The sequence below is a fragment of the Cornus florida genome, unplaced genomic scaffold (assembly GCF_030987335.1).
Source record: "Cornus florida cultivar Cherokee Brave unplaced genomic scaffold, ASM3098733v1 CherokeeBrave_3.0.0_Hap2_Chr01, whole genome shotgun sequence".
NCBI lineage: Eukaryota > Viridiplantae > Streptophyta > Magnoliopsida > Cornales > Cornaceae > Cornus > Cornus florida.
The window spans coordinates 108,151,674-108,172,764 of NW_026775571.1; the positions used below are offsets into that span (position 1 = coordinate 108,151,674).

The following is a 21,091-nucleotide window of genomic DNA, read 5'->3' on the forward strand; positions in this document are numbered from 1 at the left end:
TATTGAATAATCAGCATCAATGAGACTTTCACACATCAAAGCAAATGAAAGGTTCCAAAGCAATTTAAAAATTGAAAAAGATGTTCAGATTGTAATTTGACCTTACTAGCTTAGGTTGGAAAGCATTGGGTTTCTGCCACGTGTTGATGAGGGTACCAATCCCATGCCAAGCTAGTTTTGTTTTTATAACTAGATTTGGTGTGCATGTTTTGTTTGCCTAAATTCAATAAAAAGACAGAAAAAATATAAATATAAATGTTCATTTGAAAATTGAATTTTTTTATTTATCTTTTTTTTCAATCAATTTACTTTCATTTTAAAAATATATATATCAAAAGTAAAATTTCTCTTTATTTACAATGATCTCTATGGATTTATAGCTAAAATTTAATTTCAAAATTAATCAAGAAAATATAAAATTTTATTTGGATTTTGGATTATGTGAAAGTGGAGTTAAAAGACATAATGGTTGAGTTTTAAAGAAGCGGAAAGGTATGCGTCTTTGAATTTAGTAACAAAGCAACGAATGCTGCTATATTTTTTGATAACGGCATACTCTTGTGCTTCTCGCATGCTAAAACATTTTATAAACTACTATTTCCTTATCTCATACGATTATAATGAATTCTAAAACATTCTCAGTAAAACTCTTTAATATTCTAGAGGTTAATCACTCTCACAACTTCATAATTTTCTACATTAATATAAAAGACTCTTGAACCCAATTATTCTCATACCCATGCAGACGTCAAATAAAATCATTTTCAACACTTTGGTTTGTAAAGGTGGAGTTAAAGACATAAAGGTGGAGAACCATCACCTATTTATATGTTTCCTCCTCTCATGAGAGGATTATAATGTATTATAATGAATAATAATATATAAAAAAAGGGTTTGATGAGCCTTCCATCTATATAGTAGTTTATGGTCCACGTACACGAAGAAACTCAGTAAAAAAACAAAGAAAGAAATTATTAAACAATTTGTCTCTTTTTTTGGCTAGTTGTTTTGCACAATTAAATTTTTGGATAAAATAGAAATATTGAATAAAAAAAAACTCCTTTCACGTGAAAATATTATTTTCGCCTCTTTCTTGCTGGAAAATATAGAAAAGTTTGGGGAGAAAATATTTTCTTATACGTTTTTCTTTCCTTCTAATCAAACTCAAAAAAAAAAATTTAAAAGTTTAATCTTTTTTTTTTTTTTTTTCTTTTCTACTTAATTCTATCTAACCAAACAAAGCCTAAATAAAAATGTATTGAAGTAAGAGGAAAATATAAGAATGCAAAGCACAAAGAATGAAAAAAAAAGCCCAAAAGTATAGAAAAACAAGGGAAACAGACTGGCCCATAAATGTTACACAGCCAAAAGTATCCTTAATGGGCTATTAAGTAAAATTAATGTTATGGGCCTAAAAACAGCATTTTGTTATCCTGAGATAGAGCTTGAACAGATCATGCTTGTATTCGCTCTTTATATTGTGAAGGCATGTAGACCTGTTACATTGATGGGCCCCACAACAGCTTCTTTGGACCTGATATTAGTTCATATCAAGCATCTGGTCTCAGGAAGAGAATAAACCCAACCCAAATGATGGAGAGATATTGGGCCTCACATTTTGAATTGTTCGGCCCTAGTTTTGTTATCTCATGTTTATGGTGATCTAGTGGTCGAATTGGTAAAACGTCTTATTCTCTAAGCAAGTTTACTTAAATCCCTTCTCTCACTCTTTAAATTATTAAATTGTTATTTTCAGTAGTTGTCTTCTTCTTTTTTTCTTCGTATTACGCTACAAATTCTAAACATCTTTATATATATATATATATATATATATATATATTTACACATGCTAAATTACAAGAGAATAACTCAAAAAGAAAACAAGTTCAAAAAATATCTTTTTCGAGTTACAAAATTTAGACCACAATTTCAAACAATTCAAATGGATTAAGGGATTGATTAATCAAAGTTTGAATTTCATGAATGAATCGTCTTCAATCCAGTCCAATTTAATCCCACCTTCACAACCCAAACAATTTTTAGATCTATATAGCCACTAAAAAGCGTGCAACCAATCAAATAATTTGAAAAACATGCACGCATACACGTGCAATGCCACGTGGTGCAAGTAGTACGAGAATGATTGAATCATGATGAAGCTTGAAAGATGGTGCATGTGAGTTTAGGTATATGTGACCAAATGAATACACGTTCACAACATTTTGTCACATAGCCCCCCATCCAGGTGAGGTAGGCCGTAGAGCTCCATATACCTGTGGACCAAAACCCACCACCTACTTTATACATTGCGGCTCTTTCTGTCACTCTGACTCAGGTCTTCACCACAAATCTTGGCTTGATTAAAACCCTCCATCTCAATTGATCCCACATTTGAGAATTGAATCATTAAATAATTTTTATTTTTATTTTCATTTTCCGGGTGTGAAAGTCGAAAATTGGTCCATTGGTTGGCAGAGTAGACAAGGAGAGATTATTGGATGGTCTGGGACAATCGGGACCATATCGTCCCGACTAGTCCGTATCACTTTTAAAAGTGAAAGTCTTACGATCAAAACACGAATATGATAACCGAACTTGTTAAAGGCACCTACTTTGCAGGATGTTGCGTGTGTTTTGGGGTACCTATAAAGTGAAAGTCCAATGCCAGAAATTGGTCTATGAATTGGCGGAGTGGACACAGAGAGATTATTGGGTGGTTCGGGAGGATTGAGACCATATCGTCCCGGCCAACCCGTTTCACTTTTAAAAGTGAAGGTCTCGTGATCAAAACTTTCTCATGTCCAAGATGTCACTCATACGGATATGATATCTGAACTTGCTCAATGCACGTGGTTTATAAAGTATCTGAACCAAAGAAATGAATTTAGCTTTAATCTCTGTTTGGATCGGAAGAAAACAAGCATTTCAAACAGCCTCCAGGCTAGCTCACAGGTTCAGAACCTGGAAAGGGGAGCACATGGTCTTGATAAAATCTGAGAGCTCCAAAAATGGCTAAAACCAAAAAATGTTTCTGTAATCTTGTTATAACAATTTGGGTGCCTATGATGTCATTATTTTGATGCCTATCTTTCTGCGTAATGTGTGTGTGTATAGATAGATACATAAGATGATATGTCTCTATCCATAGAAATTCAAACCACATTACATGTTGTGCTACACATGACTAGTTCCTCTGGATGTAACAAGGTACATGTATTCTGCACCCACCATATATATATCTGAAGCCATTAATGATGAATCATATGTATATCACATGTTAGGCTGGTCCCACACCATCTTCAGTGATGATTGGTTAGAACCACACCACTCTAGCTTCACTATAAATACCATCAATCACTTCATGTGTATTCTTCATATCTAATTTTGTGTTAGCTAAGCACACACTGTGGTCTAAACATGAAGAAGCAGCTAAACTTGATGCTCAACAAATGCAAGAGCCTTTCAAGGCAGCTAGGGAGGTCATCTTCGTACAGTAGCTCAAGCTCAAGATCAAAATCAAGTGAAGAAAGCTGGGGACAAGAGACGGTTTTTGTGGGGACTACAAGGAAGCGATACGCCATAAGTTCAGACCAGTTGAACCATCCTCTGCTGAATGCTCTCATTGATCATGACAAGTCCAGGGAGTGTCCTGGTGGAGAAATATTGGTGAAATGCGAGGTGGTTCTCTTCGATCACCTTTTGTGGATGCTTGACAATGCAGAACCCCAACTCACTACTGATTCATTTGAAGAGTTGGCCAAGCTCTACGTGCTGTGACACTTGCTTTGCTTGCATTCGTGGTGATGATTATAATTTTGCTTTGTTTCTAAGATATGAGCGTTCGTTCTGTATATTTTGATTTCTTGTAGGATCTTTAATTTTGATCTTTTTGTGACTAAGATTACTTTTCGTTTGGAAGCATGGAATCCATGCTTTGGACTTGGACTAATTTTGATGTTTTCGCGACTAGATTACTTGCTATGTTTGTCATCATGAAGGGGCCTTAAAACAGAACTGCAAGAAAAGGTGAAAAATGAACATTTGTCGCAAAATCTTAGGACATGTGTAGGAGATATGATAAGTAGTAACTGTTTTGAATCTTGCTAAATTTGGTGAAACAATGTTTTTTGGAGCTTACTCATTTTTACTATTTATGTGAAGTTATTCAAAGTGCTTGAATTTCAGTCAGAAGCAAATATGGAATGTGAAAATGAAAGCAACATGAAATGATCATCCATTAAAATTTAAAACCAACTAACAGTAAACATGGTAAAGGCCTCAAGTAGGGTGACATAAACCCCCCCACAAAATATGGCCTTAATGGTCTTATTCAACGCCTTCCTACATCCCTAGCATCACTCCTTCCCTAATCACTGAATCAATTCAAGCATTTCAGTGGATCCTGCAAAATCAAAATTATAAAATGTAATTAGTTGTGTGAATTAATAAATTGTTTTAGGTCTAATTATGATGGACAAGGTAAGTAATTTACTCACGTTTCACAGTTGACGCTGAGTGAGACAGGGAATCCAACTTTGATCTTGCAAGCGGTAGGAATTTGGCTCAAGAACTTGTCCTGCACGCCTTTAAGGTTTTTGACACCGGCCTTGAGGCACCTGCAGATAGTCTTCTTGTCATCAACCGATTTCACGCTCTGAGCAAGCTGCTGCAGCCCATTGCAGCATGCAGTAGATGGCTTGGCATCCTTGCCGGAGGCATAATTCACACAAGCAGCGGCCTCCATGTCAACGGTGCTGCATGGTATGGTTGCATCGCTAACGTGAGCGAGGAAGAAGAGGACGGAGAGGAGGAATGCCACAGAGAAGAAGAGGTTCTTCATGGTTGATTAAGTGTCAAAGTAAGTGAGGACTATTGTGGTTTGCTCTTTGGAGGCAGTTGGTTTTGATGGAAAGTGGTGTAGGGGTTGTTTGGTTTATATAGGGAAGGTTTGGGACATTAGGACTTTGAATTGTGGGGAATTCTATTTTCCCAATGAGATTTGATGGATAAGTTTTGCAGGTTATTTCATTGGGGTTGATGACAGAAAGTGAAATGTATTTGCATTTGAGGCCTGGATACTGGGATGTGTTTGGTGTGTGGGAAGATAGAAAATTTTAGGTTCTTGGGATTGACAAAGGTTTCCATCAATGTTTTATCTTGGACAGTTCCTTGGACCACCAACGGATCAATATCTTCAAAAATATGTAAGCAATGAAATTCATATGCCCTTCAAATTAAGACGGTCTTGATCAGATCAAATCGATAATTTTATCCCTAACTATTTAAATTCAACTCCTGTAAACAACACAAGTGAGATTTTCCATGAACTCCAGAGCTGTTTTCATTTCATAAACAAGGACTTGTGTGCTATAGTGCCAGTTTATGTGTGAATGCAGGCGCTTGTTACTTTGATAACAATTACTTTGGAGTGAAACAGAGCAGTTGAAATGGATTGTGTTGATTTGTCATCACCATTCTTTCATATGTTTAATCATCCAGTGATTTGCTTCAGAAATCTTATTGACTAATGTTTTCTGAAGCCCCTAAGAAACAAAAAGAAAAATTGTAAATTTTACTTGAATAGTTTAAATGGTTATTGGCCGAGCACTATGACGCGCGCACACACAAACAGAGGAAAAAGTAAAAATTTAGTAGTTGCCTGTTACTCATTTCAAAATGGTTGCTGTGCCTCAACAATTGGCCATTTTAGTGCATCCCAATTTTAGATCATGTTGGAACTACAGTGTTTGCTTGAACAAGAAAGGTGAAAGAAGTGAGGTAGCAGAGATTAAATTGGGATATAGTAAATGGTCATCTAGCATAGATTGTTCCATACACTTTCCTAGTAATTATTCAGATATAGAATGATAGAACCAAGGAAATAGATTTATAGCATTTTGAAAACAATTGTGAGGTTCTGATTACTAGCTTGGAATTCCTATTGTCTATCATGTTCATATAATACGCCTATATATTTATAACGTGTCAATGAATGTGGGTAGAAAGAAACTATCTTATTGCTCCTATTGATATATTTTTTTGGATGATGCTTAGTTATTTATCGGTGAGTAACTTTACCCTACTCATTATTTATATGTTATAATAGCAAAATAACACTTTAGCTTTAATAACAAAATAGCTCACGCCCTCCTCTGCTTTCTCGGATCAATCATTGAATAATTGTACAGGGCTTTTTTGATTGTTTTGCTGATTTTATTATTAAAGATGATGTGTTATTTTGTTATTGGAACACATAAGGGTTGAGTAGAGTATACTGTATAGCTACTCACCGGTGAGTAGTTAAATATTATCTTTTTTTATTATTATTATTGTTATTATTTTGGATTAATTATACTCACACCCTCTGAGATTTTAGTCAATTTCATTCAGTGGCTAGTCAACGCAATTTTGGACAATAACACTCCTGAGGTTTCAAATAACGTAAATGCGCTCGAATTAAATTCAATTATATTCATAAAATATCAATAATGTGAACAGACAAGAATACCACTCTGCAATTGACAACAAAAGAAAAAATAAAAATTCCATGTCAACAATGTAAACCGACGATTTTGGATGAAAACGAGACAGAAATTTCTAAACGTTTGAGGTAGAAGGTACACCGAACCAAAAATAAGTTCAAAAATTAAATTCAAGACTGGCACAGTTCAAGCCGCGTTTTAAATGATCTTATTTCAATATATTTAGAGACTCGCTTGCACAAGTTCCCATGGACCAAACATTACCATTGGGCTAAGTAGGCCTGTCAACTTACAAATAAGAGTAATAAGGACGAAAGTGAAGTGGAAAGTGTGTGTACCCATGGCCCAAATTCACACCCTACCTGCTTTTCTTCCCCATATTGGCCTTCCATTTGGTAGACTCGCCTCATTACCAGAGTCGAGCGTCTTCGCGCAGCGAGTGAGAGCTTGTGGGTGTGAGATGGAGGCCGGCGGGTCTGACACACAAGGCCGGGAATTCAAGAACGCCGAGGAGATGTGGAGAGAAGAGCTTGGAGATCACCAGAAGAAGTCTGAATGGTATCGCGAAGGCGTTGGGTATTGGGAAGTATGCACCCTTCTTCTTATACTCCAAAGAATTCTTCTTTTTATGTGTTCTTCTTCTTCTTCTTTATGTTTGTTGTGAGTATTTGTTTCATTTATTAGTGTTGATTGTGTTGTTTGGAAGAAAAGGGTGTGGAGGCATCAGTTGATGGAGTATTGGGTGGATTTGGGCATGTTAATGAGCCTGATATTAAGGGCAGTGAGGTATTTCTCAATACCCTTTTCGCCGAACGTTTCGACGGGGGAAGAAACCGGCATCTTGTAGCTCTCGGTAGCCCCTCTCTTTCTGTCTCTGTTGTATACACATACATTAACTGATACACGCCCGACCAGCCTGTCAAGATAGAATTTTTTGAGATATTTCATTTTAAATTTGGTGCCTGGTGAATGTGAATTGATTGAGATTATATTGCTATATGATGAGAGATAAATTGTACATAAGCTGCATGATTTTTTTTTTTTAGTTGGCATGTAGTATATAAAATAGGTCATGTGAAAATATATATGTTATTGTAGAGATTTGTCTAAGTGTGTTTTATGCATCTGGGTAATTTTTTTTATTATTTAATGATGTGATTATTGATGGTAAATATTTTTTATGTATCAGATTACGAGATCATTTGAATGATATATAGGTGTACAAATGAAATGTATAGTAATAATTATATTGTAAGTTTAAGAAATTCAAATATTAATCTTAATAGAATCGAATAAACTTCTTAATTTGTTTTAGCTCAATCCTAACCAGATTTTGTAAATTAGGTTCATATTCAAAGAAATAAATGTGATTCTTCTTCATAATCAGATCTTAGTATTTTCAAATCATATTCGACTCGGACTAATAAGTTAGGTGTAGATTGGACAAAATGGAGGCAAGCTGGTGGTGTTTTGTGTGACAAACGATTACCATATGAACTAAAAGATTTTTTTTTAGAACAGTTTTTAGGCCAACTATTCTATATGGCGCAGAGTGTTGGGCATTAAAAAAGAATCAAGAACAACAATTCATGTAGCGGAAATGAGGATGTTATGATGGATGGAGTAACTAGAAAAGATAGAGTTTAAAACCAAAATATGAGGGAGAAACTAGGTGTAGCACATATTAGTGACAAGATTAGAGAGAGTAGAATTAGGTGGTAAGGACATACACATAGAAGATCTATAGATGCATCCTTGAGAAGAGGAAGGGTAATTTGCATAGAGGGTAGGAGGCAATGAGGGCATCTGAAATAACATGGAATGAAATTATTATAATTGATTTTAAAAGTTAAATATTAGAGAAGAGATTGCGTGTAATAGATACGACTGAAAAAAGAGAATTCATGTGGCCGACTCCATTTATATGGGATTAAGGCAGGGATGATGATGATGATGAAGATTTGACTCAGACTCCTCAACTGCCCTAAAAACCATCTTCGTATGTTTAAAAAACCCAAAAAATAGCTAATTTTTTAATGTTACTAGAGTTAAGTTTAGGTTACGGATTGAACAATTGTCTAACGCAGGTAACATTTTTTTACCATGAATTGCAACTACACTAAAATTAGAATGAATATTGTTTCTAGGACAATTTTTTTGCGATGTTTGAACACTTTAATGGAATTACATAGTTCCTTATATCCCATCCCCATCATCCACACTGGCCTAAAGACCTACAAAGACTAGATGATATAACAAGAGAAATCTTCTATAAATTTGGTTCTTGACCTCTCAGGCTAATAATTAGGAGTCCCACCGTCCACTATCTCACTAAGATAAGTATGCACAAATTTCAACACATAAAAAGTAACCAAACATGTGGTCTGAATGACCGATAAGTGGAGGAAAAGCTGTTTAAATTTTTCTGTGTCTAAGAATCCACTGATTTGGGATTGCCAAGCTCTTGGCTGTCATGTTATCAGTATCTTTTAGGTATTATTGACCAAGTGTAGACACTACTTTTGATGGCATTTTGGATTTTGAAACAACCTTGGTTAGGAGCAACTTGCATTTTCTCTGTTGAAGTTTCATAAATTGATCACATTGAAAAGTCACCTAAACTCCCATCGTCTTGTATGCCCCCCGCCGCCCCCTCCCCCCCTCCCTAAGGATCACATCTATACTATGCACCTTTGTGTCTCTCTTTCAATTGAATTCAACTCCACTTGTAGTGATTTTTCTTGAACATCCTAACCTAATCAACACGTTCTTGTTTCTGTGGATTTTTCCTATCCCAAGAAGCAATGCCTTAATTCATCCCAAAATGTCAGCATAAACCCACTTCCCGCCATAATATGCAGGGATTATAAAATTTGCCTAAACTGGATTCTCTGGTAGTTGATTCTTATGAGAAGTTTATTTATGTAGAATTCTTTTTGCCCGTAAATCTTACTGCTACTAATACTGCTGTAGATTGTGGTTCTGGCATTGGGAGGGTCAGCAAGAATCTTCTCATAAGATACTTCAATGAGGTAAGATGCGTGTGTATATATATTCATACATATACACACACATATTTATGTATATATATTCATACATATACACATTTTTAACGTCTTTACCGGGGAAAAGTGTTTTTCGTCTTTACCGGGGAAAAGTGTTTTTAGCGTATCCTTAAAAAATACTGCAAGAGCATTTTAATTTTTGGATTCCCAATGATATTTTTTACTCACGTGGATTTGTCTTTTATGTGTTGCAATTTTTTTTATTATGAATTCATGGAAGAATGAACAACTAAATCGTCAATACTACCTAAATGAAAGGTGAATCTTTACTTAGATGCCAGATTTTCTATTGAATCCTTGGATTGTGAATTTTGATTGAATTAGGGATCATGTAATAACTTTATTAACTTCAAAGTAGCATTCTTAATGAAGAGATAAAGTGGGAATCATAACATATTGTACCTTCTTTTGATGATGTTATAGTTAAAAAGAAAATGGAGTACTGGGTTGAGTACCTTCCTAACCAATGAAACTAAGAGTGTATAACATATCTGTGATACAATATAATAGTGCAATTACTGATGAAGGGAATCCATTCCTATATAAGATGTATTTGGTCAATTTAGCTAGTTAGCAAAGCTAAATTCATTTCTTTGGTTTTTTCTTCTTTGCTTTATTACAGTTTTTAGCATAACTTTTGAAGCCTTCTCAAAGCTAGCTTTTTTCTTCTTTTTATTTTTATTCTTGTTCTTCTTTCTTGAACATTTATGGACTAGCATCAATGTTGTAGTGTTTGGCTGTGATATCAAAGTGGATTAATTGCAGTTAAATTTTTTAGATGTATAAGCTTCCAAGGAGTTGGAAGAATCACATCCATGGGGTTGTCTGCACTCTCAATAGATTGGTTTAATTTTTAACTTTTATTTTTAATTTTTATTGGGAGATCCTCACAAACTTTCAACTTCATCCCGTGTCCCATCATAGAATCTTTATTTATAAGGGTTTTTTATTTTTTATTTTTTTTATGATAAAGAGAATCTTTATATAGATTTAGAAACAATCATCAAAGCACCAAATTTGGGCTTTTATTAAATTTGGCAAAGATGTTTAATTATAGTGCATTAGAGCTTAACATTTGGGAATGCAAATTGCTGTCAGTTAGGAAGGTACATGAACTCTCCTATTCCCATTGATGCACCCATGTCGACACAACACAATATGGGTAGGGGATCTGTTCCTGACACATGTAGTCCAAATTGGACACTCAGATTCTCGGCTGCTCTGTTTGGAACCAAATTCTTTGGGATTTGGATTTAGAATTAGAAAAGAAATTGAATTGGAATCAAAACGGGATTTCATATTTGTGTTTGGATTAAACTAGAATTTTAAAAAATAATTGGAAATAAAATATAATTTTGTACCATTTTACCCTATAAATATATATGCATACAACAACGAATATTTATCAGTTTATATCAAACATATGAAATATATATATATATATATATCAATAGTACTGTAGTCGATGAGAGAGTTCAACTAAAATGGGAACAAGAGAGTTTCAACTATGATGATAATATTGCAGTAATTGACAAGAGAGTTTCAACAATAATAATAAGAATAGTTCAGGAGCTGAGGAAAGAATAGTGCAGTATTAGATATTTAGATGAGAGAGTTTCAACGATGATAGGATAATCTCTCTCTCTCTCTCTCTATATATATATATATTTGTTTCCAGTAAATATGATGATAGAATGGTATTTTATAAAGTGAAGACAACTTTAAACTGGAGATGAGAGAAGTGAAAAGAGGAGGGTTATTTTTGGTAAGTTCAAATTTTTAATCTGTTTACACTCCAAATCCCCTCAATTTCTGTCGATTTTTCTTGGATTTCTCAACACTATCGTTTAAAATTCCATCTATTCCAAACAACCGAATCCTTTTTGAAATCCAATTCCCATGAAATCCCATTGTTCACAGCAAGGTGATGATGGAAGAAGAAAAGTTTAAGTTTGATATGAGAAATGGGTTTCTTACTTCTAAGATAGATGGAATCTCCCTTTTTAAACTCATCCCACATTTGATTTAAATTATAATTGGGTATTTTTAATGAAAAATAGAATAATATGTTACACTATGAGAATAATATATTATGTATCTAATGTTTAGGATGTGTTCATGACTTCATGTACCCATTCCCAACATTTGGATACGTTTCAAACCAAGTCTATATATCCTATATTTGGGATGAAGGTCGGTCCGATATTTAGACACATATCTGCACCCGGCACAAGAACATGAATTCATGTAACTTGGTATTTTTAACATTTTAGCGAGGAGTCAGCGACCAAAGCCTAGTGAACGCCAGCCACAACCCATTGTCTTGGCCATTGAAGCATGTGCGTCACCTAGGGCATAGGGGGCATGATCACTCGATGTCATCCTCCCTTTTCATCCAGCTTATTACGGGCTGTCTATTTAGGGTTCCAAACTCAATAATTGCAAGAAAAGACAAGGGTTGTACTCCTAGATTGGACTAGCTTTATTGAATGAACAAATATTCCTTGCCATATCCATTTTGTGTGGTAATGTGATCTGCCCAACTGAGTACTTCAGACTTTCCATACATCTGGTACATATATCGTTCTTTTGATCTCTTGTCAGTGTCTAATACTAGTGTTTATTTGACATTTTATTGTTGTTGTTGTTATTATTATTTTTAATCCTAGTTTCCTTTGTCAGTTTTTTGCTGAGAACATATACTCTGTGTTTCTTTATGTAGACTTCATATATTTTCCCTGCATTACTGAAGCAACAAAGACACTTCTACTTTTGAAACACCGATGTCAATGCCTTGGCAGTAATTGTATCACGTTTTAGTTTTTTGAAGGTGGCTGTCAAAAGATATTGTATGTATCTGAGACATAAAGGATCACAATCACCTCTCTGTTACATGTTGTGTCAATATATCATAAATAAAGGGTCATTATCCAGTGTAGTCCCCATTAATTGAGGCTGCTGGGTGGGGTGACTGAATATAGACCTGACCTTTGGCATTACCCATTCTGGTCCCCATTAATTGCCAATGTATCCCTGAATAATTTTAATTAAGTCTCTATCTGTAGGACATGCTTACAGTTTGAATCTTGTAGTTAAACTCATCTTTGCTTTTAGTTTACTTCAAGCTAATTTACTTTGTTTGGATCTAGGTTGATGTTCTTGAACCTGTATCACATTTCTTGGAAGCTGCACGAGAAAATTTGGCTCCTGAAAACCTAATGGTCTCAGACATGCACAAGGCTGCCAACTTTTATTGTGTCCCACTTCAGGTATCATACTTGTATTATTACATATATACCCATGACAAATTCATAGATGCAATCCTTAACTTTCTTAGTGAATAATCATGTTTGGGTTTTTTTTTTTTTTTTAAAAAGAAATAGATTTCATGAATATTCATCATTAAGAATAATAGTGTAAGTAGAATTATTTGTATGATGATGGATAGCATCCTTTGTTATTGTTTTTTAGAATTTTATTTAGAAGAATTCAAATCCTTAATGGATGAAGAAAAGTAGCCAACAAGTATGTTGTGATTACCAAAGTTGTTGTAGCACAGTGGTAAATATCCTTACGTGTCATCTAAAAGGGAATGAGGTTAAGGGTTCAAATATTATTATTTGCAAAAAGAAAAGAGAAGAAAAATAGTAGAAATAAAGGAATAGAGGAAAATATAATATATAATTAATAAACTGGATTCTTCTAATGCTATATCCAATAAACTGTTTTCTGTTGTCTGTGTGCTGGCTGCGATTCTCATAGGATTATCCTTGATTCAGACTCCTTAAAGAAATGTTTCCTGCCTATGGAAGCCAGTCAGCTTGGCTTGAATATCAGTTTCAATCATATCTTTGGTTAAGGGAAAGTAATGTGGTGGCATGTTGGCTTATATTTCTTTTCCCATGTTCAGTTTCCATATTTTTGAAGTTGAGTGCAGCCTTCCCTCACATGAGGCTCTTAAAATAGATACATCCATTCATTCATTGTAAATGATGTTGGCTTTTATTTTTATTTCAGACTTTTATAACCATTTTTGTTCCTCTCCTTTTTGTATCTCTTTCCACTTTAATAATCAACAGTAAGGTCAGACATAGGGGTGGAAATTGGGTGAGTTTGGGCGGGTTTTGAATGGGCTGGTTGTGAATGGGTTAGTAACCAGTGTAGTCCCCATTAATTGAGGCTGCTGGGTGGGGTGACTGAATATAGACCTGACCTTTGGCATTACCCAATCTGGTCCCCATTAATTGCCAATGTATCCCTGAATAATTTTAATTAAGTCTCTATCTGTAGGACATGCTTACAGTTTGAATCTTGTAGTTAAACTCATCTTTACTTTTAGTTTACTTCAAGCTAATTTGCTTTGTTTGGATCTAGGTTGATGTTTTTGAATGGGTAGGGGGCTCAAATGGACGGGTCATCAGCGGGTCAACCCGCTCCACCCCCCCCCCCCCCCCCCCCCTCCTTTTTTTTTTTTTTTTCCTTACAAACTGGATCTTTTGTCTGTGAAGAGATGACCAGATTAAAATTGATCATTCAACTTTCAAAATGGAGTGTCTTCAATTTTCTTCATTATTGTTCCAGATTTAAATTTAAATTTTTTAAAAGAAATCAAAACAAAATTCTGGAAAATCGAACTAGTCCAGCCCCATCAGCACATAGTATTGAATTCCATTGATTTGTGTATTTAGTTGTTTTTAGTAACTAGGCTTCTTATCGGGGTGGGCTAGTTTCTTTATGCTACTTATGGCAATAGGATTTAGGTTGTCCCTATGGTTTTAGAATTCTTTCATTATAAATACATGGTACTGCACATTAATAATATATATATATATATATATATATACTCTTAACCCGGCATTGACCGGTCAATTGTAATGGGTATCCACTTTTTACCCATTAATGACCCAATCACTTAAATTGGATACCCAAATGATTTTATTTTAATGGGCGGGTTTGGGCGGTTTAATGGGTTTGGGTATAAATTGCCACCCCTAGTCAGACAATGCAAACAGACCACCAGCTAAGGTGGGTTTTCCAGGTGTTTTTTTGCTTGAAACAAGTAATTCTTATTGAAGAATGTAAAGTGGACATCATTAGATTTTACTTTTCTTTTCTGTTCTTCTGTTGGTTGTTTTGTCAATGCATGTTAAACACCATCATGGACTCCAACACCATGGTCCATGTCATAGATCAAACACAAATGGGCACTTGTGCCTGTGTTCGTGTCCTTCGTATATTAATTTTGCAGCGGCGTTCAACTACCAGTGGTTTACTGCTGCATATAATCAAAATGATTTAGGATATGTTTGGGGTTCATTTTTATTTTTATTATTTTTATAAGCAAAAAGATATGATTATATAACTTAACTCTCCATAATAATTTTTAAAAGAAAAAAGTTATTCCGCATGTAATGGTGCACATTCACTGTAGTCTAAATGTCTGACTCTAGTATTAATTTGCTGTATGAGCTGAGAAGATAGCCTGACTTCAGCATTCCTTTTGGCCACCTCCAGCCTTACTCGAAGGCTCTTTGTTTAGAAAATAAATGAATTCTCTTGCTACTCTTGTAGGAATTCACTCCAAATGCAGGACGATATGATGTCATATGGGTCCAGTGGTGTATTGGGCATCTCGCAGATGATGACTTTGTCTCATTCTTTAATAGAGCGAAGGTAAATTTTGCTTCCTATCATATTGTTGATTAAGCGAATACTGTTATAGATTATTTCAGAGATTGTATCATTTCTATTGGAAGCCAAACATTTGAAATATTTAGTTCTAACTTTTGCTAGTGTCGGTGGGAAAATAAAAAATGATCTGAACAATGTTTTCCAGGTTTTTGAAAATATAACTTGTATATACTTGCAGTGGTCAATGCCCAATAATTTCTTTTGCCTTTCTTTTCCACACAGATGACACATTTGATCCTGAAAATTGTAAAGATGTTTTTCTGTCGTCATTTCTCTGCCACTTCTCAACTAATAAGATTGGAATGAAATACCCTCCTAAGCTGTACCAGCATGTTGAAAACCGTTTCTTCATGGGCCTCTATCTTATTTGTGCTAACTTATGTTTCAATTTCAGGGTGGCCTCAAACCTGGTGGATTTTTCATCCTGAAGGAGAACATTGCAAGAAGTGGTACTTATTTATCCACTCCTTACCTTTTTGTTTATGCATAAGTTGTTTTGTGCAATTTCACATAATTCCTTTTTCACTGCAGTACTTGTATTTGACTTACTCATTTGTATTGTCTCAATGGTTGAAATATATTATTCTGTTGAGCTACTTATACAACCAATGAATTCAAAGATGAAGGCACGAAAGCTGAAGTGCAGAACTTGGAATTGTGAAAATAATAAGTGGTAGAGGTTCAATGGACATATGTTGCTTTGTCATAACTCTAGCAAGATAGAGTTTATTATTACTATTATTTATTTTTTGGGACATCCTTGGTTGAATAGTTAAGGTTCAACAAAATGAATACTTAATGTGCTGTAAATTGCATGTATGTAGGATTTATCTTGGACAAAGAAGATCGAAGCATTACCAGGTCAGATTTATACTTCAAGGAGCTCTTCAATCGATGTGGATTGCATGTCTACAAGTCAAAGGTATACTTTTAACGGACATTTACTTGTGTTTGCAGCCCAATTGGGCCATCAGATCTGATATCTTGAGTGGATCTCTCTCTGTCTTTTTGTTATATGATAAGTACATAGTAGAAGTAAAGAGACACGAGGATGAGTAAAGCTGCTTCTGGAGATTATTCCCAGGAAAAATGACTTCCAGTGGTCACATTACTTTTGGGAGCACCCATTTTCCAACAAGCTGTACCAAATGTTGCCAAGTGTCCTTACTTTTAACCCAACTTGATTCAACTCAGTAAATTATCATCCTTTAGCCATATAAATCATGTGTTTGTCACTCTGTTCTGTCAAGAGTTATTACTCGAGTACTAGATTACATGCTATCACGACTCTCTTTACTATCTTAATTCACATTAATTTGGTTTGCTTCTCCCCTAACATTATACTCGATGTGGGTTATGTGTCTCTTCTCACTGATGCAATTAATGGCCTTTTTGACACACACTAAACAATCTTAGTAATTTTTCTTTCATTGCATCTCTAATTGGTGCTATTTTCACTCTCTAATGAAGTGTGTCAATTTCCTTCTTCTTCTTCTTCATTTTTTTTTTTCCTTTCTGTCTTGCAATATATTCATATTAACATTTGCATTTCAGTTATGTTCCAATATGAATAAGTTTTAGTCATCCAGGATTCATGCTGATGTAATTGCTGATATATAAAGTTCTCTTTCAGCTTTATAAAGATGGTCAGGAGTATGATAAAGGTTTTACACTGGCTGTCAGTTTACCTAATGTGACCATATCTATTTTAGAGCAAGACGGAGTTTAGCACTTCACCTACGACCTGAAACCATTCAACCACATTCCTCATCAGTACGAGTCAAGGAAATAGCCCCCTGATCTCTGATTTCCATATAAAGGACACAAGCAGCATAAATACCCCTCTTTAACTTATATTCTGATGGACTGTATATCTTTATTAAGGAATTGGAGGAAGATGTGACGAGCCTCCATACTGGTTACACTTCAAAGGAAGATCCCAAGGGGAGACCTATATAGGTAGGAAGAGAACATTCTCTGCACCCCAAATTAGCTGGTGGATTGTACAGCTGCTTAACCTCCCCAACCATAATGAGTTCACTCTGCTAAAATTCTCTCAAGCCCAGAAATTGCATCAAAACAGTGAATCATACATCTTGTATGCCTCAGTTACGTTGATCTGAACCCCATCCATCCAGCATATATACACAAGGACCCGACCGCCTTAATTCCAAGCTTGCGCTCAGCATTATCCACCCAGTTTCCTTTTTCATTCTCATCCTTCTTTAATTCTCTTGTTAGAAGAATATCCACTACCCAATTTTTTTTATTATTACTCATCTTTTGGGAAATTGGAAATAGAAGTGAATATATATATATATATATATATATATATAGTATATCTGCTGCATGATTATTCAAACTAATCTAACCTACCTTCTCAAACATAACCATCGAACGAAAGCCCTAGACACCTTTATTTGTATTATTATGGTATTTATATCTTTATCAGATTTTCTACTAACAGTTGTTTTAAACCAGGATCAGAAGGAATTCCCTGAGGGATTGTTTGCTGTGAAGATGTATGCATTAACAATTGATAAGCCCAAGAGAGTTAATGGATCCAGATCCAAGGTACGAACGAATAAACCTGGTATCATCAAGTAGAAACTTCTACTTGGACTTCAGATGGTTAAACACACAGCTGGATGTTTTCAATCAGATAAAGTTATGTTGCTTCACGGACATGACAGCTAAAACTGCATTCTGCCTCAATTTTTACGGCTTATTTATTTATTTATTTTTCCGTCATGTTGTACTTTACATTTTTCGGGTTGTACACTGAAATTTTGTAGCTTAGTCTGATTCTACATAGTGTTTCTCATTAAATTGTAAATGACGATGCAACAATAAGTTGTTAAAATAGACATTGTTCGGTTATGTTTACATGCAATTGAATTCGCACAAACTGTACGGTTAATAAAAGAAAATGTTTGATATGCATATCATGTGTGTATGTGTTTGTACATTCAGGAACTTTTCCAAGGCATGAAAAGCTGACATTTCAAGCGGCGTGGGGCTCTTTCAGGAATCGCCGATATTGGGGTGAATCTATTTCGTTTTATAGTTTTATTTAGTTATCAAGTGAAAAAAAGTAGGCAGTATGCATCAACACGCCCTGATTTCTGTTCAGACATGACATAACACTTGCATGTTCTCCCTTTTTAATAATTCATTGCTTACCATTTTTATTACATTCGAGTATACATAAGCTTCCATGCATTGACAGGTTCACTGCCTTCATCTGGATCGAATGCGTCTATGTTCTCCTTTATCACCATTCGATTTCTTGTGACTTTTAGTTGCTGAAACCAAACCGGCATTGTAAATTCTAGTTATCATCTTTGAGATATGACCCAAGCTCGGCTGTCGACCACTTGATATGTCTGTGCACATTAACCCTAACCCTATCACCTCTGTAGCTTGATCAATTGTATGCCCTGTCTTTTTCATCCTCTCATCGATCAGATTCAGCACGCTCCCTGCATGTTGCATTCTCACCCATTCAACAAAACCAGCTTCACCCCTCTCGAACTCATCTCGTGGCCTCCTATTCACTACCATCTCCATGCTAAACACACCAAACTTGTAAATCTCTGAAATGACAACCATATCATGTGTGATGTTTGTGTGTGTTTAGACAAAAATGAACAAATACAGCAGGGACATATAACAAGATGAATAAATGTTGGCTTACTTTTTATGCTGCTGTCTTGATCTTCTAGTCTGAATCTTGAAATCAATGGTTGTCGATCTTCGGACAATAGTATGCTGTTTGTCTTGAGGTCAAAACCAAGTTCAGGCCATTCCTCATGCAGATAACACATAGCTTCCACAATTCCCATCAGCACTTTCACTCTCTGTTTCCATGGTGGTGCAGACCTCTGTAACCACATTTCAAGATTCTCTGCATCGATCCATTCTGTAACAATGGCTCTTAACCTTCGATGATCGCACCAACCCAGTACCCGAACCAAGTTCCTATGACTTAATTGAACAAGAATCCTACATTCTTCGACAAATTTCCTGCGGTTCTCTCTTGATATGCTGTCCCAATAAGTCTCAATTCTCACTTCAGTTCCATCCCTCACTTCCCCCTTATAAATACTAGTGGCTTCACTCTTTCCCACCAAATTCTTCTTCGAAAAATTGTGTGTTGCCGCCTTTAGCATCGCAGGCGTGAACTTGTGCTTTCTTCGAAGCATTCTTGGTAGAAAATCTGGCCGCCACAAGCAGAGCCAACCCAAGAAAACCACCATCACAATGACAAAAATTGGGAAACCAAACAAGAAGAATATGGCCTTAATCCTGAACTTCCCATGATCCGGGAGGAGACCGGAATGAAGAAAACTCGAAGAATTGAACCGTTTGAAGAATTGGGTATCGGAGATTTTACTCTCGGAGAAGTGATTATATGAAAGGTTAAGAGAGGTGAGGTTGGTGAGGAGAGAAAAATTCTGCACAGGGACGTCCCCAGAAAGGTCGTTGTGGCTCAAATCAAGAGCTTGGATTTGAGAACAATGAAAAATGTCAGATGGGAAGTTACCCTTTAGAGAATTGTTGGACAGATCGATAGATAAAATGTCTATGGGACAGTACTTCCAAAAGAAGGTGAATGATAGGTAAAGAGGTGCGATCTTTGGACGGCTTCGAAGGTCTATTTTTAGAAATGATTCGATGCAGTTCGGGTTCTTCGATTCGTTACAGAGATGGCTTGCAACAATGGTGGATTTAAAGATTTCTGGGAGGTCAAAGGGTGTGGTAGTGCAGTATTTTAGAGATGGTTTGTTGTGGCAGTTGTTTGTGAGTGTGGTGTTGAAGTCTGGAGGTGGCTTCAAGCTGTTGAGGTCTTCTACAAGTGTGGCGGAGAGGATTAAAGAAAATGGCATTGAAAGTGTGAAAAAGAAGAGAAGAAAAGTTGCAGAAATGGACGCCATAGAGAAGAGTGTGTGTGTGTCTGTGTGAGAGAGAGTGTTTAAATTCTAAGTATCAAACGGTTGGCGTGATAGCAGTTTGTGAAGTTGGGTAACCCATGTTTGCACATTCTGAATTCGTTCATTTTGGCGGTTAAGGACTTTCGTACATGTGATCCTGTTTTCTAGTGAAATCTCCATATACACGCTCTCGCCTCTCTCTAGAGAGAGCATATATATATATATATATATATATATAGACAAAGAGAGAGGGTACGTAGAGGGGTGAATAACAAATTCAATCCAAGCCCCAAGCCCCCCAACATACACAATAAAGTATTATATTATTGCCATCGGCTGAAATCTTGGATCCTTGATGTTAATAGGGTGAGAGTTATATAAAAATTTGACGGATCAGTCACCTTTTAAAAAATAAATCACTATTTGAAAATTTCCATTATCCATTAACTCATGTAATTTGGTAAACTAATGTGATTTTTTTTTTTTTTTTTGAGATACGTTGGCATTTTTAACTTCTTCATAGAACAACCCCATTTTTTTTTTTTTTTGGTTTCGTAGCAAAAACTTAACCGAATTAATTCAAAATATTCAAACCACATTTTCAATTAACTAATTTTTTACATGTGTGTTCTAAATTTATCCAAATTTGGCCAAAGTTTCCCAATTTAGGAATTCTAATATGAATATAAACTCCCCCAACACCGTCAATAGCCAGATTAAAATTTTATAAAATAAAAGGGAGGAAAAATTTAGTGAATGAGCATGAAAATCTATTATACTAGTTGAAAATGAAAATATTGAATTCATCAGAATCATTCCAGCTACAATTATTTTTAATTTTCCTCAAAAGCATAATTATTTTTAAATTCAGTTTTTCAATCATATGCGAGTTTATCATCCTAGATTCTCAGAAATAATT

General features: G+C 35.3%; 4 protein-coding genes across 5 annotated transcripts; 2 read left to right on the forward strand and 2 right to left on the reverse strand.

Annotated features, from left to right (window-relative positions):
- The first annotated feature begins 3,396 nt into the window (after positions 1-3,396).
- On the forward strand, positions 3,397-3,949 carry LOC132314521 (auxin-responsive protein SAUR76-like). The gene has a single exon (XM_059813401.1). The coding sequence runs from the start codon at positions 3,418-3,420 to the stop codon at positions 3,775-3,777; it is 360 nt and encodes a 119-aa protein (XP_059669384.1). The 5' UTR covers positions 3,397-3,417; the 3' UTR covers positions 3,778-3,949.
- A 443-nt stretch (positions 3,950-4,392) lies between these two features.
- LOC132280091 (non-specific lipid-transfer protein D, cotyledon-specific isoform-like) lies at positions 4,393-4,840 on the reverse strand. The gene is made up of 2 exons (XM_059782215.1): positions 4,497-4,840; positions 4,393-4,402 (listed from the first exon to the last, which is right to left on the reverse strand). The coding sequence occupies exons 1-2, from the start codon at positions 4,838-4,840 to the stop codon at positions 4,393-4,395; spliced, it is 354 nt and encodes a 117-aa protein (XP_059638198.1).
- Positions 4,841-6,798: 1,958 nt separating this feature from the next.
- On the forward strand, positions 6,799-18,181 carry LOC132313014 (alpha N-terminal protein methyltransferase 1). 2 transcript variants are annotated; one of them, XM_059811630.1, is made up of 8 exons: positions 6,799-7,068; positions 7,194-7,335; positions 9,456-9,514; positions 12,697-12,816; positions 15,119-15,220; positions 15,633-15,687; positions 16,063-16,160; positions 16,262-16,748. In XM_059811630.1, the coding sequence occupies exons 1-8, from the start codon at positions 6,823-6,825 to the stop codon at positions 16,295-16,297; spliced, it is 858 nt and encodes a 285-aa protein (XP_059667613.1). In that variant the 5' UTR covers positions 6,799-6,822; the 3' UTR covers positions 16,298-16,748. The 2 variants fall into 2 exon arrangements, with proteins under 2 accessions (XP_059667613.1, XP_059667603.1); XM_059811620.1 differs by lacking the exon at positions 16,262-16,748 and adding an exon at positions 17,720-18,181 and having other exon boundaries at positions 6,801-7,068.
- On the reverse strand, positions 18,182-20,995 carry LOC132312990 (leucine-rich repeat receptor-like serine/threonine-protein kinase BAM3). Its single transcript, XM_059811590.1, has 2 exons — positions 18,936-20,995; positions 18,182-18,834 (listed from the first exon to the last, which is right to left on the reverse strand). The coding sequence occupies exons 1-2, from the start codon at positions 20,173-20,175 to the stop codon at positions 18,479-18,481; spliced, it is 1,596 nt and encodes a 531-aa protein (XP_059667573.1). The 5' UTR covers positions 20,176-20,995; the 3' UTR covers positions 18,182-18,478.
- Positions 20,996-21,091: the final 96 nt, after the last annotated feature.

Coding starts and splice junctions, on each gene's coding strand:
- LOC132314521 (XM_059813401.1), top strand. CDS start 3,418: ATGAAGAAGCAGCTAAACTTGATGCTCAACAAATGCAAGAGCCTTTCA.
- LOC132280091 (XM_059782215.1), bottom strand. CDS start 4,840: ATGAAGAACCTCTTCTTCTCTGTGGCATTCCTCCTCTCCGTCCTCTTC.
- LOC132313014 (XM_059811620.1), top strand. CDS start 6,823: ATGGCCCAAATTCACACCCTACCTGCTTTTCTTCCCCATATTGGCCTT. Junction 7,336..9,455: donor CCGGCATCTTGTAGCTCTCG/GTAGCCCCTCTC, acceptor ATACTGCTGTAG/ATTGTGGTTCTGGCATTGGG. Junction 15,688..16,062: donor GGAGAACATTGCAAGAAGTG/GTACTTATTTAT, acceptor GCATGTATGTAG/GATTTATCTTGGACAAAGAA.
- LOC132312990 (XM_059811590.1), bottom strand. CDS start 20,175: ATGGCGTCCATTTCTGCAACTTTTCTTCTCTTCTTTTTCACACTTTCA. Junction 18,835..18,935: donor TCAAGACAGCAGCATAAAAA/GTAAGCCAACAT, acceptor TTGTCATTTCAG/AGATTTACAAGTTTGGTGTG.